The sequence below is a fragment of the Salvelinus alpinus genome, chromosome 2 (assembly GCF_045679555.1).
Source record: "Salvelinus alpinus chromosome 2, SLU_Salpinus.1, whole genome shotgun sequence".
Taxonomy (NCBI): domain Eukaryota; kingdom Metazoa; phylum Chordata; class Actinopteri; order Salmoniformes; family Salmonidae; genus Salvelinus; species Salvelinus alpinus.
The window spans coordinates 45673090-45691010 of record NC_092087.1 but is presented as its reverse complement, the minus strand read 5'-3'; the positions used below and the strand labels follow the sequence as shown (position 1 = coordinate 45691010).

Genomic DNA, 17921 nt, shown 5'->3' with positions numbered 1-17921 from the left:
TCTCTCTCTCTCTCTCACTCTCTCTCACTCTCTCTCTCTCTCTCTCTCTCTCTCTAACCTACAAATGTGTCATCCCATCCGCCGACTGTCTCTCAGCACACCACTGTTACAATACGCTTGTTAAATGAACCATCCTTTTGTCTTTCTTTACAGAGACCGCTATCATGTGTTTTAATCCCGTGTTTCCTATGTGTTGTGGTGCTGAGATAGTGTTAGCATTCAATGCAATAGACCAGGCTGATTAGCTGTCATTTACTGCTGTAACTCAATTAGCATAGACATGAGAGTCGTAAAAAGACCCCCCCAGCTCCATCTGCCTCCCGGAACTGTTATCAGAGCTTTTCCTAATTACTCAAAACCCGAGCTGTTGAGATACAGTCTGTCAGTGCTGCCGAAAACAGAATGGCAGAGATACTGCACCTCTTCCTCAGTGCTGCTCGGTGAATTAGTTTCTCTCTCTCTAACTGTAGGGCTAGGGATCACTCGTAGATGGAAGCGGCTGCTCAGTTTCTCAGCGCTCTGTTGCTTTGGCCTGAATTCCAGGGAACTGCTGTGCTCTGTGGGGGGAAAATGGTGGATGGGATGATGCATCGTGTCGTGTGCACATCACATCTATTCACTGACTATATGGATTAGCTAACACGCTATCCTTGTGCTAAAGAGGCTGCCATCGTACTCCCACCTACATTACAGTCACAATTCAACCAGTTCAACAATAGGAGAATTATTGTGCAGATAAAAATACCCTTATATGGGATTTCATTTTCTATCGTCCGCTTTGGATATAATTCCACATGACAGCCGCAATAAAACTATAACAAGATTTACGTACCTTGGTGAAGATTGAAGGGATCTCCAGTGTTAGCCATCCACGTGTCCGGGTCTGGTAACTTATATGTCTGAAGGTTAACAATGAGGTAAGGTATGGCAGAAGTTTATGCAAGAGGGCTTTATAGACAAAAATTGTCACCCTAAGTAAATATGAACAAATTAGGCTGTGAAAAGCATTTCATTGTTGTTTATCAGCTTGATATTACACTCAATATATCATATGAATCTAACCTTTAATTGAGTTCAAATTGTTCAAAGAAGAAAAAAAAATGTCATCAAGAAATCATTGGCACCCATGAATTTAGTACTTTGTGCACCCTCCCTTTGTCAAGATGAGTGGTCTCCTATAATGTCTGATTGGGTGGGAGAACACATAGGAAGGGATTTGAGACCATTCCTCCATACAGAAACACTCCATGTTGATAGATGACAAAGGGAGTTTAGTCTGTGAGTCACCTCATATTTATACCCCAGTGAAACAGGAAGTTGTGGATTACCCCTTAAGAGTTCCCAAAGACTCAGATGAACTTTAGAAAGTACAATATTAACCGAAATATACATCAATTACATTTTGCTCATAAGAATTTCTAGGGGTGCCAATAATGTATGTTTTTGAATAAAATTATTATTTATTGATGACAATTGTTTTATTTATTTTTACAATTTTAACACAGTTAAAGGTTAGATTCATATGATATTTTGAGTGTAAGTTCAAACTGATAAACAACAAGGTAATTTTTTCACATACTTTTTTGTTCATATTTACTTAGGATGCCAGTAATTCAGGAGGGCAGTGTACTAGGTTTTTACCTGCATTATGTACCAATTTCAGTTCAAAAAATTATTTCTGCAGGGCAATAAAGGCAGAGTGTTCTGACAGAGCCTGGTCAGCTGTGTAAATATTGAAAAGTAGCAGACCAAGAATTGGTCCCTGTGGGACACCCATTGTTATGTCCAGAAATACCATCATTAAATTAACACTGTGTTCTGTCTTTTATAAGAGGCCACGTATATCCACTTATATCAATACAATTGTAACAACAGAAACATTATAAAACTTAACCTCACTTAGCAAATTAGCAATTATATTTTATGTTGACAAAATTTAACACGCTCTCATTGACCTCCATACAAAAAAAATAAACACTTGGTCTGCTTCACGCTGTATTCTCGCACGTACAGAGTCATCCATCTCACTTTGCCTCTTCCTCTCTGCTGAGACATGCCCAAATACAGGTGTCTATCTGTTTCCTGGGCCTAGAAGAACTCAATGCGCCAATGTCAAACAGAACAAATAGATTTACTGTTACAGGCTTGTGCAAGAAAGGTATCTCCCTCTCTCTCTTGTTCTGTCTCTCTCTCAACCCCCACTCTCGCTATCTCTCTACCCACACACATCAACTTGATTATTTAATTCAGTGCTGTAAATGCATAACATAACAGGGTTAAAACTACTGTCCTCTTATTGTAGTGTGTCACTAGTGTTTAATCACAGTGGACAATGTGGCCACAATTTAACTGTCACAGTGTAATGGATGCAGGGGCCTGATAGACAGTTTCTCTGATGTGTGTGTGTGTGTCCGGTGCTATGGCAATGGCCTTGTCTTGCTCACTCCCCATCACTCTGTTGTTAAGGTGATGGAGGATGACCCTGAGAACTGTCTGTCCCGTCCCTGGCTGCTGCCGCCACACACATGCACGCACACACACATGCACGCACACACACACGCACGCACACACGCAGTCTGCCCTGGCTGCATGGAGGAGTACCGGCTCCTTCTATTGATCACACTGTCATGTCTTTGGCATCATTAAACTGAAGACTGTTAGTTTATCAAATCAATTTTCTGTAATTATTGTTACGTGATTAACTAATCAGGTAAATGTAATTAACTAGGAAGTCGGGGCACCAAGGAAAATATTCAGATTACAAAGTAATAATTTTCCAAATATAACTTTCAGATATTTTAATATCTGATCAATTAGTCTTCTAATGAATGAGTTATTCTTTACCTCACGTTAGTCTCATTCCAAACGTCATACATAAATTGTCTCAATCATTTATTTATTAACTAACTAAATAATCACAGAAATGCACATACAAACAAACAAAGTAGATATGGTTACAAGGAAATGATAGGGGATGTGCCCTAGTGGGCTAAACCGGTATCGCGGCTTAGTAGACAAAGGGACTGGGAAGGGCTCGAAAGATAAAAGACACTACACAGTTGATAATTATATTCATTGAAATGCTAATCCTTTGCACATGAACGCTCACTAATTCGGGAAAAATTACAATCAATATATATATTTACGCTCAGTGTGTCGTCGTGATTTCTGTTGGAATCGTCCGTCTTTCTGTTGGAGAGTTTGTCCGCTCTCTCTCTCTCTTCCGGGGTTAGAATGGGTAGTTCAGAGTCCCATTCAGAAATGTTGTTATAGAATAGATGTTTTGGCGGTTGTCGGGCTTCGCATTCAATGGTTTAGAATTCCTAGCTGCAGACTAGTAATTAGTATCAAAGATTTGCTCTTATTCTGTCGGTATCGATAGCCTCAGAGTTTCAACAACCATTACACCCTTAGCTTATACTCAGGTTTATGGTCTCTCCTCAAACCTTAGCCCTCTCGTGGTAATCGAGGTAAGCTGGTCTGGTCTCAAAACTTAGCCGTCTCGAGGTAAGCTGGTCTGATTGGAATTCCTCCCGGTGGGGGTTATATTCGTAACAGTAGAAAGGGGCTGTCCCATGACGCCAGATCAATGTCTGTGCTCATGGGGCGGGCCAATGATTTAGTTAAACTCCAAAGGGAATTGGAGTTTCCTTCATTAAACTGTTTATAATCACATTACATAATTTCACAAATAGTTTCATCTTTACTCATTCATTTTATACAACAATTAGATGCAAGCCTCACACCTGAGACTCTTGTATAAACAGAGTTGTGGTAATGTGGCTGTATTGTCTCTCATGAGTTTCATAAACATTAAACGAAATGGACCGGTCGTAGCTGGATTCTTCCCCGACCGTGTACACATTCTCCAAAAATTGTTCAGTTCTCAAGTTTTGTGATGTGGAAGAGGTTCCTTTGTTCTCCTGTGAACCTCACTCACTCTATACTCTGGCCATGAGGAGAGAACTCCTCTAGGAATTATGACCTGCCTAACAGAGTCTGGGTGTAAGGGGAAGAGAGAGAGGTGGTGAGAGAGAGGGGGATGGTGCAGAGAGAGGGGGATGGTGCTCGCTGTACCCAAAGAGGGCCAGGTCATGACAACACTCTGTCTCAGAACTGAACGTAGGAACACACACACATTTCACATGGATAATATACAGTTGGCTGGGTTTTCCATGCATCGGCAAGACAGAACATCTGCCTCTGTGGTAAGACAAGGGTGGTGGTCTGTGTCAATTAGTCAATAACAGCTGGTGCACGAAATGTAATATTAAGGAAGTCTGTAGGTTTTGCTCACCTGAGGTAGAGTATCTCATGATAAGCTGTAGACCACACTATTTAACAATAGAGTTTTCATCTATATTCATCGTAGCTGTCCACCACAAACTGATGCTGGCACTAAGACCGCACTCAACAAGCTGAATAAGGCCATAAGCAAACAAGAAAATGCACATCCAGAGGCAGCGCTCCTGGTGGCGGGGGAAATCAGGTCAAACTAAAATCTGTCATACCTTCAACCAGAGGAAAAAAATAACTCTAGACCACCTTTACTCCACACACAGAGATGCATACAAAGCTCTCCCACACCCTCCATTTGGCAAATCTGACCACAATTCTATCCCCCTGATTCCTGCTTACAAGCAAAAACTAAAGCAGGAAGTAGCAGTGACTGTTTTCTTTAGCAAAGACTGGAATATGTTCTGGCATTCATCCAATGGCATTCAGGAGTATACCACCTCAGTCACCGGCTTCATCAATAAGTGCATCGATGACGTCGTCCCCACAGTGACTGTACGTACATATCCCAATCAGAAGCCATGAATTACAGGCAACATCTGCACCGAGCTAAAGGCTAGCTCTACTCTTTAGCTCAGTGCGAATGTTGCCTGTAATCCATGGCATCTGGTTGGGGTATGTACGTACAGTCACTGTGGGGACGACGTCCTCGATGCACTTATTGATAAAGCCAGTGACTGATGTGGTGTACTCCTCAATGCCATCGGAAGAATCCCGGAACATGTTCCAGTCTGTGATAGCAAAACAGTCCTGTAGTTTAGCATCTGCTTCATCTGACCACTTTTTTATAGACCGATTTATAGACCGATAATTTAATTTTTGCTTGTAAGCAGGAAATCAGAAGGATAGAGTTGTGGTCGGATTTACCAAATGGAGGGCGAGGGAGAGCTTTGTACGCTCTGTGTGTGGAGTACAGGTGATCTAGATTTTTTTTCCTCTGGTTGCACATTTAACATGTTGATGGAAATTTGGTAGAACTGATTTAAGTTTCCCTGCATTAAAGTCCACGGCCACTGGGAGTGCCGCCTCTGGGTGAGTGGTTTCCTGTTTGCTTATTTCCTTTTACAGCTGACTCAGTGCGGTCTTAGTGCCAGCATCTGTCTGTGGTGGTAAATAAACAGCCACGAAAAGTTTAGCTCAAAACTCTCTAGGCAGGTAGTCTGGCCTATAATTTATCACAATGTACTCTACTTCAGGTGAGCAAAATCTAGAGACTTCCTTAGATTTCGTGCACCAGCTGTTGTTTACAAATATGCACAGACTGCCCCCCCTCGTCTTACCGGAGTGTGCTGTTCTATCTTACCGGTGCAGCGTATATCCCACTAGCTGAATATCCATGTCGTTATTCAGCCACGATTCCGTGAAACATAGGATATTACAATTTTTGATGTCCCGTTGGTAGGATATTCGTGATCGTACCTCGTCTATGTTTATTTTCCAATGATTGCACGTTGGCGAGTAGTATTGACGGTAACGTCAGCTTTCCCACTCGCCTTTTCCGGGTCCTGACCAGGCATCCGGCTCTTTGTCCTCTGTACCTGCGTCGCTTCCTCTTGCAAATAATGGGGATGTTGGCCCTGTCGGGTGTTTGGAGAATGTCCTGTGCGTCTTGCTTGTCGAAGATAAAATCTTTGTCTAATCCGAAGTAAGTGATCGCTGTGCTGATATTCAGAAGCTCTTTTTTGCCGTAAGATACGGTTGCAGAAACATTATGTACAAAATAAGTTACAAATAACGCAAGAAAACCCCACATAAATAGTACAATTGGTTGGGCGCCCGGAAAAATGCTGCCATTTCTTCCGGCTCCATTTCACAGTAAGGTCTACTGTTGTATTCGGCGCAAGTTACAAATAACATTGTATTTCATTTTGATCTCTGTCGTGCCCAGAATACAGCCAGTGTTCTATAGGCTTCACTATAGTTAGAGAGGTAATCATTGAATCTGAAAGTCATACAAGAGACAGTCAAAGCTACACACAGAGAACAACCACCACTACCAATATCAAAGAATGATGATGGATGATGGATGGGGTATTAGGTGTCTCTCTATGTGAATGCTGGTCATAATGGCCATGCATTCATTCAATTGCAATTGTAAGGGCTGTACGTTTTTTATCTAACCTTTATTTAACTAGGCAAGTCAGTGAAGAACAAATTCTTATTGACAATGACGGCCTACCCCGGCCAAACACTAGCCCGGACGACTATGGGCCAATTGTGCGCCGCCCTATGGGACTCCCAATCACGGCCGGTTGTGATACAGCCTGGAATCGAACCAGGGACTGTAGTGACTCCTCTAGCGCTGAGATGCAGTGCCTTACACCGCTGCATCACTCGGGAGCACAAAGGGACATAAAGGATCATAAAAACAGTGGAGTCGTATCAGAAACAAACTCAGAAATCAATCCACCATTTCTGTCTATGTTTTCTAATGATGTACAAAGCCTGCCTGTCCATCTTCCATCCCTGCCAGATAATGACCACAGAATACCATAGCTATGGAATTGGGATGATTTGCTTCCCCAGCAGTGGTTTCTGTCAGCGATGCTCCACAGGTAGAGTAGCTCTCTGTGAAATGTCTGCAGTCTGCCTGGATAGGAACCAGATATTAATACAGAGCCCCATCACTCTCCCTGTACTTTTAAAGAGAGAGCAGGCAAAGTATATCTGCCAGACATCAGACCGACTGTAGGACCAACATCAATCAGTATATTAGTAGATCAGCTGCTCTATAAAGTAAGATTGGTTTGGACCAGGAGAGAAAGTCAGTCTGGCAGGTAGTTCTCAGAAACGCAACTCTAAAACACAAACACGCACACACACAGTTTGGGAATAATGAGAAAGAATAGCATTCTCCCTGTTCAGTCTGAATAATTCAGGAGTAGGGGGTAGGGAGGCCTGGAAGGAGAGTCTTGATAATAGCAAGTGCGTTTCCATCCAATGGCCATCAACATTACTCCCCACTATTTTAAATGTTATATACTGTATGCTGCTCTCTCTGCTATTATGTCTGTAGTTATATTACTCCAGTATATCACTGTAGAGCACAGAGAAGAAATCTAACACTGCATCGTTCAGTATTCCACCATTATTGTGGTGTGGTACTGCAGTCAGTCACTTGTTTTCTCTTTTTTTGTCATCCTGCATGGATGGCTACCTTCCATTGGTTCATATTCCATTGCAGCCTGAGTCAGAGTGGTTGCAATCATGTCTTCAATCCGCCCAGCTAGCTAGCATCCAGACGGACACACAGACACACACGGGATGACCCTAACTTTTGTACTTCTGTACATTGGATCCACAGTGATGAAAAAACGGATGTGTGTGATGTATGGTATTATTTGGTTTGGTGTGTGGTCTTAAATGATATGGTGAACAGACATCTCACATCACCCCCAACAGTCATAACAACTCACGTGTGTCTATTGTACAAGACATCCGGTGATAATGAGTATAAAATATTCATGTATTAGATATATAGTATAGACTAAGACTAAAAGGGTGACTCATCATCGTCTGAGTAATTATATATAGTCAATTCCTCTTCAACCTATATGGTCATAATAGAGTCTCGATACAATGAACATGTTAAATAAAACACACAAAAAGCTATTAGTTGTTTATCGTCGGTAATACTGTAAGATCCATTTTAGCGTTTAGCCTCTTACAGTTGCAGCGTAAATGTTTCAGTTATTTTATTATATATTATCGTTCATATGTTTCAACAACTACATGCTCTGCTGTTTGCACTCTTGCTCCAGGTGAAGACATGCCACCGTTAGCGCTTTGAGATTCTTTGTAATGAATGTAATGAATGAATGTAATTAAATGTACTATTATCTGTAGCTGCAGCAGCAGCCTGACCCTATCAATCTGTACTTGTTACGTGCCAGTCATTGACGTCACATTGCTCTCCCTCATTCTCTGTTGTAGTAGATTTTCAGATTTTCTATTTGCATTTATTGTACCTAGGTTTGATTATGTCATGTAATCTACATTTATATGAGCCAAATGTGTGTGCTCGCCCTTTTATGACACTGATGATGGTTAAGTCAACCAAAATAGTTGCCTTATTTATGCACGTTATTGCACTGAGCACGTCCTAATAAATATCATCTATTTTTGCATCTGAGCCTCCTTTTGAAGTGGTATTCATGTTTCCAACAGTGTGCGGTTATCTATCCTTTCCAACATCTCTCTCTGTGACCACAGGTGTTCCTGAAAAGTGACCGCGTTGCCAAGATGGTCCAGAGCGGGGGCTTCTCAGCCAATGACTGCAGGGAGGTGTTCAAGAGGCACATCGAGAAGCGTGTCCGCAGCCTGCCCGAGATCGATGGCCTGAGTAAGGAGACGGTGCTCAGCTCCTGGATGGCCAAGTTCGACACCATCTACCGCGGGGACGAGGACCCACGCAAGGCTCAGCAACGCATGACGGCTAGTGCAGCCTCTGAGCTCATCCTCAGCAAGGACCAGCTCTACGAGATGTTCCAGAACATTCTGGGTATCAAGAAGTTTGAGCACCAGCTGCTCTACAACGCCTGCCAGGTAAGAGCAGGCGTTAGTAGAGGGAGGGTGTGTTTGTACGCGTCACTGTGAAGTATGGTTGCGTCCGAAATGGCACCCTATTCCCTGCACTGCTTTTGGACAGGGCCCATCGGCTGCTATTTCTGACACATCTATGTGTGTGTACATCACTGTTGAAAAATTACTGCTAGATCTTTCCCAGTGGGCAAAACTGACTGGTTGCAATGACGTCATCATGATGTTGCAGACAGTTTTGCCTGCTGGGTGAAGTATTGTCCTCATGAGCAAAGCCTCACCTAGTAAAAAGAACAAACAAAAAACAACGCAAGGCCCAGAACAGTGCAGCACTTGCTACTGTTGTTTAGGCTATACCTGCAGCTGTACAGATTTTGCTACTGTAGCTGTCTGGTTTTTTACCTTGACTAGAGGGCCTGTTTTCCATTCATAAACAGGCTCTTCCTATTCTTTTATTTTGGCTGAAACAGCCTTTAAAAAAAAAAAATATTATTGTTATTTCACCTTTATTTAACCAGGTAGGCCAGTTGAGAACAAGTTCTCATTTACAACTGCGACCTGGCCAAGATAAAGCAAAGCAGTTCATCAGGTGAATGAATATAAAATAACATGTTCAAGAGGGAGATAGCACAAAGCCAAAGCAGGGGTATATTCATTACGTCTTGCAATGGTAAAGGTTTACATTTTAAGAACCAAACGGAAGCAAACGGAACTGTGAGGGGACCTACCTGAATTTGTCCAATAGAAACTCATGTTTTCGTAGCAAAACATTTTCCATTTTGAGTAAACAGTTTCTGTTGCAAAACAGTTTGCAACAGACTAAACGTTTTGCAACAGAATCGGCGTAATGAATACACCCCTGGTAAATCACAGGCCTATCTGTCTTATAGCCTTCCCCTAGAGAGCTAGCGCTTCAATCTCCACCCTATTAAGAGTGACATGTTGAGATTGCTAGAGGATAATGGTGGACACCAGGGTGCCCGTGTCAGAAAATAACTCTCCCTCCCCGCAGCACTGCTTCACTTTTACAACAGACTATGGGAATGCTGAGACTAAGAGAGCAGATAGCAGCGCTAATATATTCTTCTTCCAGGAGCTTAATTAAAGTCTGATCACAGGAAGCATTCAGTGCCAGAGTTAAGATACATTTACATTTGCTCATAATTTAATACATTAGCAACCACACAAGTGAAGAATCTCTTTCTCTCCCATTTCAATTTAATGCACGTTGCCCTCGGAAACCAATGAATTGTTGAAACAACTTAATTTCTGTCTGAGCGAAAGAAGCTCTTAGTCTTTTCTTTGTCATTAATGTTGTATACAATTTGAAAGGTTGCAAACCCAATGGCGTATCCTCAGGTGCAATTAAACAAATGGTGCCTACTTTTAATATTTAAACACAAACTGACGTTCTTTTCCTTCAACTGAAGTTTTATGGCAGATTGTGAATGCAGACTGGGTTACAATGTGAAGTTAAAGATTGATCGTAAATCCCGATCCATGCTCCATCTCTCTCTGTCTCTGTCTCGCTCTCTCTCTCTCCCGAACCTTAATTTGTTGGAGGTTTGTCTCACGCTGAGATAAAGCACATCCCCTCTGAATCTTCCCATAGCCTCCCCACAAATTCACTGTGCTTTAGATTCTTCCCTGCTCATCCTTTGAAGATGGCTAACCTAGTTTTCCTGTGCTGCCTGGCGGCAAAGCGGAGCAGAGTAGAGCCGCTGGTGGAGGGTCATGTCATGAATGAGGACACTGTGCGGTGGTGGTGTGGTGTGCAATCCCTCTAAACATGCTCTAAACCCTGCAGAGCTGCAGACAAAGAAAACACCGCTATATTTTCAATATCATCGCTTTCTGTATGTTCTTTTGGCCCTTTAGATCTTTTGGGGGCCATGGAAATGGTAGGCTGTGCTGCAGTGTTAGTAGGTAAACACAACTTGTTATTTTATTTAGGTCAGGGCCGCTTGCTTGTAGCAAAGAGCTAACCTGTTCAGATTGATTTACGATTTGTCTGGAACACACATGCCTGAAATGTGCTTGCACATATTCACACACACACACACACACACACACACACACACACACACACACACACACACACACACACACACACACACACACACACACACACACACACACACACACACACACACACACACACACGGACACACACAGATTGATACACATACACACACACATGCACAGATGACTATTGCACACATTAACACACTAGCGCAGAGCAATCAGAGTCGGGACATTAAAGCGTACTAAATCTCTATTCCATTGACCATCTTGTCACAGCAGTCAATACATCACTGCTCACAAGCAGCAGAATGGCTCTTCTGCTGACAACTGATGCCTTTTTACCACAGTGTTCAATATGACAGGAGCAAAAATTCAACATCTCATGCCTGATTTTCTGTAGCTGCATAGTGAACAACAAGGTCTCACCAGATTTAATGGCCTGCGGATCGGTTGTTTGTCTAATGTCTGTTGAGCAGTAAATAAATGTATTTGAAGGATCTTTGATGATTTTCATTCTTTATGATGGATGCTTTTCTGTTAAAGGGGAAATCCAGGATTTAAATAAAACAACAAAGGCTGTGTAATGACTTTCGTCGGTGGAAAGAGAGGAGGACCAAAGCGCAGCGTGGTACGTTTCCATATTTATTGGAATACTTTTTCAATACGAACAAAAACAATAAACAGATGAAAACCAACGAAGCTACAGTCCTGAACTAGTGAACATAGAACACATGAACGCACGAACAGGAACAATCACCCACAAACCAACAGTGAAAACAGGCAACCTATATATGGTTCCCAATCAGAGACAACGTAAAACACCTGCCTCTGATTGAGAACCATATCAGGCCAATCAGACAAACCTAACCTAGAAACATAGAACATAGACTATACCCACCCAGCTCACGTCCTGACCAACTAAATAAAGACAAAACAAAGGAAATAAGGTCAGGAACGTGACAGTACCCCTCCCCCCCAAGGTGCGGACTCCGGCCGCAAAACCTGAACCTATAGGGGAGGGTCTGGGTGGGCATCTGTCCATGGTGGCGGCTCTGGCACTGGACGTGGCCCAGACTCCACCATAGTCAATCCCCGCTTCCGTGGCCTCCTCTTAACAGCGACCCTCCAAATTAACCCCACTGGACTGATGGGCGCCTCTGGACTGAGGGGCAGCTCCGGACTGAGGGGCGGCTCCGGACTGAGGGGCAGCTCCGGACTGGCGGGCGGCTCCGGACTGAGGGGCGGCTCCGGACTGGCGGGCGGCTCCGGACTGGCGGGCGGCTCTGGCAGCTCCGGACTGGCGGGCGGCTCTGGCAGCTCCTGACTGGCGGGCGGCTCTGGCGGCTCCTGACTGACGGACGGCTCTAGCGGCTCCTGACTGACGGACGGCTTTGATTGCTCAGGACAGACGGGCGGCTCTGACGGCTCAGGACAGACGGGCGGCTCTGACGGCTCCGGACAGACGGGCGGCTCAGACGGCGCTGGGCAGAAGGGCAGCGCAGGCGGCGCTGGGCAGACGAGCAGCGCAGGCGGCGCTGGGCAGACGGCAGACTCTGGCCTGCTGAGGCGCACAGTAGGCCTGGTGCGTGGTGCCGGAACTGGTGGTACCAGGCTAAGGACACGCACCTCAAGGGTAGTGCGGGGAGCAGCAACAGGACGTACAGGGCTCTGGAGACGCACAGGAGGCTTGGTGCGTGGTGCCGGAACTGGTGGTACCGGGCTGGAGACACGCACCACAGGGAGAGTGCGTGGAGGAGGAACAGGGCTCTGGAGACGCACTGGAAGCCTGGTGCGTGATGTTGGCACTGGTGGTACTGGGCTGGGGCGAGGAGGTGGCACCGGATAGACCGGACCGTGAAGGCGTACTGGAGCTCTTGAGCACCGAGCCTGCCCAACATTACCTGGTTGAATGCTCCCCGTAGCCAGGCCAGTGCGGGGAGGTGGAATAACCCGCACTGGGCTGTGCTGGCGAACCGGGGACACCATGCGTAAGGCTGGTGCCATGTACACCGGCCCGAGGAGACGCACTGGAGACCAGATGCGTTGAGCCGGCTTCATGGCACCTGGCTCGATGCCCACTCTAGCCCGGCCGATACGAGGAGCTGGGATGTACCGCACCGGGCTATGCACACGTACAGGAGACACCGTGCGCTCTTCCGCATAACACGGTGTCTGCCCGTACTCTCGCTCTCCACGGTAAGCCCGGGAAGTTGGCACAGGTCTCCTACCTGACTTCGCCACACTCCCCTTTAGCCCCCCCAAGACATTATTTGGGCTGTCTCTCGGGCTTCCTACCGCTTCGCCATGCTGCCTCCATTCGCCGGTATCCCTCCGCACATTGCTCCATAGAATCCCAGGCGGGCTCCGGCACTCTCCCTGGGTCGACCGCCCACCTGTCTATCTCTTCCCAAGTGGTATAATCAAGATTCTGCTGCCGAGCTAGCTCCTCAAAACGCCACCTCTCTGCTTTCGCTGCCTCCAGCTCAGCTTTGGGGCGGCGATATTCCCCTGGCTCTGCCCAGGGTCCTTTACCGTCCAACTCGTCTTCCCATGTCCATTCCTGACATCGCTGCTGCTGCCGCTGTCGCTGTCCGTTACCACGCTGCTTGGTCCGAGTTTGGTGGGTGATTCTGTAATGACTTTCGTCGGTGGAAAGAGAGGAGGACCAAAGCGCAGCGTGGTACGTTTCCATATTTATTGGAATACTTTTTAAATACGAACAAAAACAATAAACAGACAAAAACCAACGAAGATACAGTCCTGAACTAGTGAACATAGAACACATGAACGCACGAACAGGAACAATCACCCACAAACAAACAGTGAAAACAGGAAACCTAAATATGGTTCCCAATCAGAGACAACGTAAAACACCTGCCTCTGATTGAGAACCATATCAGGCCAATCAGACAAACCTAACCTAGAAACATAGAACATAGACTATACCCACCCAGCTCACGTCCTGACCAACTAAATAAAGACAAAACAAAGGAAATAAGGTCAGGAACGTGACAGGCTGTATGTCATTAATTTAATAGTCCAAAAATGGATGTGCCAATCACAGATTGCCCCATTTAAAGACCTCATTTTATTGGCTGCTCTTCTCCCTTGAATATTTTCTTTCAACCATTTTGATGATGCTGATGGAAAGTATTCTGACTGACTGTGCCTTGTATGGAAAATGATATTATGACAGTGACAGTAAGCCAGCCTTTCCTCATCTGCATCCCAAATGGCACCCTATTCCCTATACAGTATTAGTGCACTAATTTTGATCAGGGCACATATGGCTCTCTCGGGTCAAAAGTTTCAAGTTTCAAAGTGTTTTGGTCACATGCACAGGATACAGCAGGTGTAAAACAGTACAGTGTAATGTTACTTACAAGCTCGTTCCCAACAATGCAGTATTCAGTATCAATGTGGGAGTAGGGTTGGGCGGTATCCCGTGGTATTTTGAAATACCCTCGGTATGATTTTCCAATATCGTCAATACTGTAAACATTTTTGTGAATGTGGATATTTGTATTTTTTAAATAAATACTTGCAGTCAACTTATGCACGAGGTAATAGACAAAGCAGATCGCGTTCATCATTTTGCCTGTTAGATCATTTTTCATTATGAAACTTACCGGTACTAGTTTCCCAAAACAGCAAACGATTTCTGACATGGAAAACATTTTGGGACTATATCAACAGTGAACTAATGAAAAAAATGGAAAAATATAGTTTTTGTGTGGACTTTTCCTTTAAGTGAGGTGATCAAGTTACACTTGTGTGAAATTCACTACTAATGTTTGCCAGCTATATATCTTATAACTATTTAGTTAACTATCCAAGATGTGCCAAATAAATTATCTTTAGCTGGGTTTTGCTAACGTGCTAAGTGTCTAATGTTCATCTGGAGGCGAAAGAAACACACACCTGTTTAGGCGAGGTGCAGGCTAGCGGAGTAGAACCCTTGAAAAAGAACAGGAGAGCCACACACTCTAGGAGCTCAAATGCAATAATTTAATAACATAATATCCAACATTTTGACAGACAAGCTGTCTTCATCAGGGTGTGCGGCTCTCCTTTTCTTTTTAAAGTGGCTAATGTTAATTTGCAAGATCAAGGTTCTTGGTAACAGCAGCAGAGAAAATCCCCTTCTAGATTAAGATCCCGGCTGACTAATATTTGTTTTGAAATACTTGCATAACTTTGAGCTGCGTTGTCTGTCTTAATAGTTAAAAGGGAAGTTATCTTTTTTTTTACAACCAAATCTCTATTTTTGATGTAAATGGAATGTTATAGAAGGGTCAAGACACCTTTTTCTTTTCACATGTTTTTGAGAAACTTAAACCAAATACCAAAATCACTTCCTCATTCTCATTGTGTGGTATGGGTGCATGAATAAAGGCTCCAAAAACACCCAAATACGTCCTTCTAGAAACGGAAAAGTTCTCAGTATAGTGATGCAGGTCTTAAGTTGCTTTGCACACGGAATTGCGTCATTCTGAATATTATACGCAACGTTATATTCGATTTTGTTGCGACTTAAGCGATACCCCCTCCGTCCAATCTACAGGTACCTGAACACTTGAACTGGACTGACCACCTGCTTTGATTCTCCGCACCTTAGCACACATGCACTCACATATGCACACACCCATACACACACTCACATATACATTCATGCTACACACACATCACAACTGCTGCTACCAGACTCTTATTCTACAGTGTATTCAGAAAGTATTCAGACCCTTTCCCTTTTTCCACATTTTGTTAAGTTAAAACCTCATTCTAAAATGGATTAAATGGACATTTTTCCTCAGTCTACACACAATACCGCATAATGACAAAGCAAAAACAGGTTTTTAGAAATGTATTAAAAATAACAAACTGAAAAAACGTATTTACATAAGTATTCAGACCCTTTGCTATGAGACTCGAAATTGAGCTGAGGTGTATCCTGTTTCCATTGATCATCCTTTCTACAACTTGATTGGAGTCCACCTGTGGTAGATTCAATTGATTGGACATAATTTGGAAAGGCACACACCTGTCTATATAAGGTCCCACAGTTGACAGTGCACGTCAGAGCAAAAACCAAGCCATGAGGTTGAAGGAATTGTCCGTAGAGCTCCAAGACAGGATTGTGTCAAGGCACAGATCTGGGGAAGGGTACCAAAACATTTCTGCAGCAGTGGAGGTCCCCAAGAACACAGTGGCCTCCATCATTCTTAAATAGAAGAAGTTTGGAACTACCAAGACTCTTCCTCGAGCTGGCCCCCCAGCCAAACTGAGCAATTGGGGGAGGTGACCAAGAACCCGATGGCCACTCTGAAAACAAATAATAATAATCAATTTTATAATAAGGCTGTAATGTAACAAAATGTGGAAAAATTCAAGGGACTGTGCACTTTCCAAATGCACTGTATGTCTTATTGGCTGGTGATGACGCTATGGACGTAGTACTTGGTGGGCTCTCCATGCAGCGGCAGGAATGGACGGCGGCTTTAGGGAAAACGAAAGGAGGCAGTGTGTCTTTTATCCCAAATAACAACTGGTGTGCTGCTTCAAGTGTGAAGTAAATTTCAAGCTTTTGCTCACCTGATATAGACTAATTAATGGTAAGCTGCAGACCCTTTGGTGGGGCCATAAAGAAACAAGAAACCGCTCACCCAGAGGCAGCATTTCTGGTGGGTGAAGACTTTAACACGAGGAGACTTAAAACCGTTCAACCTCACTTCTACCAACACGTCTCCTGTGCCACTAGGGGCTCTACAACTCTAGACTACTTTTATTCTACCCGCAGAAATGCATACAAGACCCTCCCTCGTCCTCCCTTCAGCAAATCCGACCATGAATCCATTCTCCTGCTGCCTGTTTACAAACAAAAGCTCAAACAGGAAGTACCAGTGATGCGCTCAATACGGAAGTGTACGGACGAAGCAGACGCGAGACTACCTGAATCCCCCAAAATATCCTAGTACAGACTAGGATATGTTTCAGGGTTCATCCGATAACATTGAGGAGTTTACCACAACAGTGACAGGCTTTATCAATTAGTGCATAGACGACCTCCCCAAAGTGACTATAAGAACGTATCCCAAACAAAAACCAAGGATTACAGGCAACATCAGCGCTGGGCTAAAGGCTAGAGCTACCGCGACGCAGAACTCCCAAATGAGCTAAATGCCTTTTTCTGCTCGCTTCAAGGAATATAACACTGTGCCTTGTGTGAAAGCCCCTGCTTTTCCAGATGACCGTGTGATCTCACTCTCCGTGGCCGATGTGAACAAAATGTTTAAAACAGGTTAACAATCCCAACACCACCGGGCCAGACGGAACACCAGGGCACGTTTTCAAAGCATGTGCAGACCCGCTGGCAGGTGTCTTCGCAGACATTTTCAATCTCTCCTTGTCCCAGTCTTTAATCCCAACATGTTACAAGCTGACCACCATTATCCCTGTTTTCAATAGCTCCAAGGTAACTTTGGAAGGACAATTGCACCGCCCTTGACCTCAAAGCGCTACAAAGGGTGGTGCAGACAGCCCAGTACATCACTGGGGTCGAGATCCCTGCCATCCATCAGAGGAAGGCCCGAAAAATTGCCAAAGACTCCAGCCACCTAAGCCACAGACCTTTCACTCTGCTACCATCCAGCAAACGTTACTGGAGCATCAGCTTTCGGACCAACAGGCTTCCAGACAGCTTCTACCCCCAAGCTGGTTGATCAGCTGCATCAGGTTAGTTACAAGTAGGGTTGGAGCGAAAAACTACAGGAGGGTAGCTGTCCAGGAACAGGGTTGGACAACAACTTGACCTGACTAAATGGCTCTCTCAGAGGCATGTGACAGTCCTTAGTGTGTGTGTGCGTTCGTTTAGCCACTACAAGCAACGATCAAGCTAATCAAACGCATCCATCCAGATCAAACACAAATCATTTAGCCTTTCTGATGGTGATGGAGTGAATGGCATATTTTCTCCCTAGAAAGGTGGCCTCGCGGGGGCGTGAGGCACTGAAGAGGCGTTCTGAATGAGTTTGTGCCAGTAGATGACTCAAACACCACCTGGA

At 44.4% G+C, this 17921-nt stretch overlaps 1 protein-coding gene across 14 annotated transcripts in view; it reads left to right on the top strand.

Annotated features, from left to right (window-relative positions):
• The window catches only part of LOC139563015 (calcium-dependent secretion activator 1-like), a 147262-nt gene that overhangs the window by 41529 nt on the left and 87812 nt on the right, over window positions 1-17921 (top strand). For all 14 annotated transcript variants that reach the window (XM_071381347.1, XM_071381330.1, XM_071381287.1 and 11 more), the window contains exon 3: window positions 8509-8841. In XM_071381347.1, coding sequence (XP_071237448.1) covers window positions 8509-8841 — 333 coding nt within the window. The remainder of the gene's footprint in view (window positions 1-8508; window positions 8842-17921) is intronic.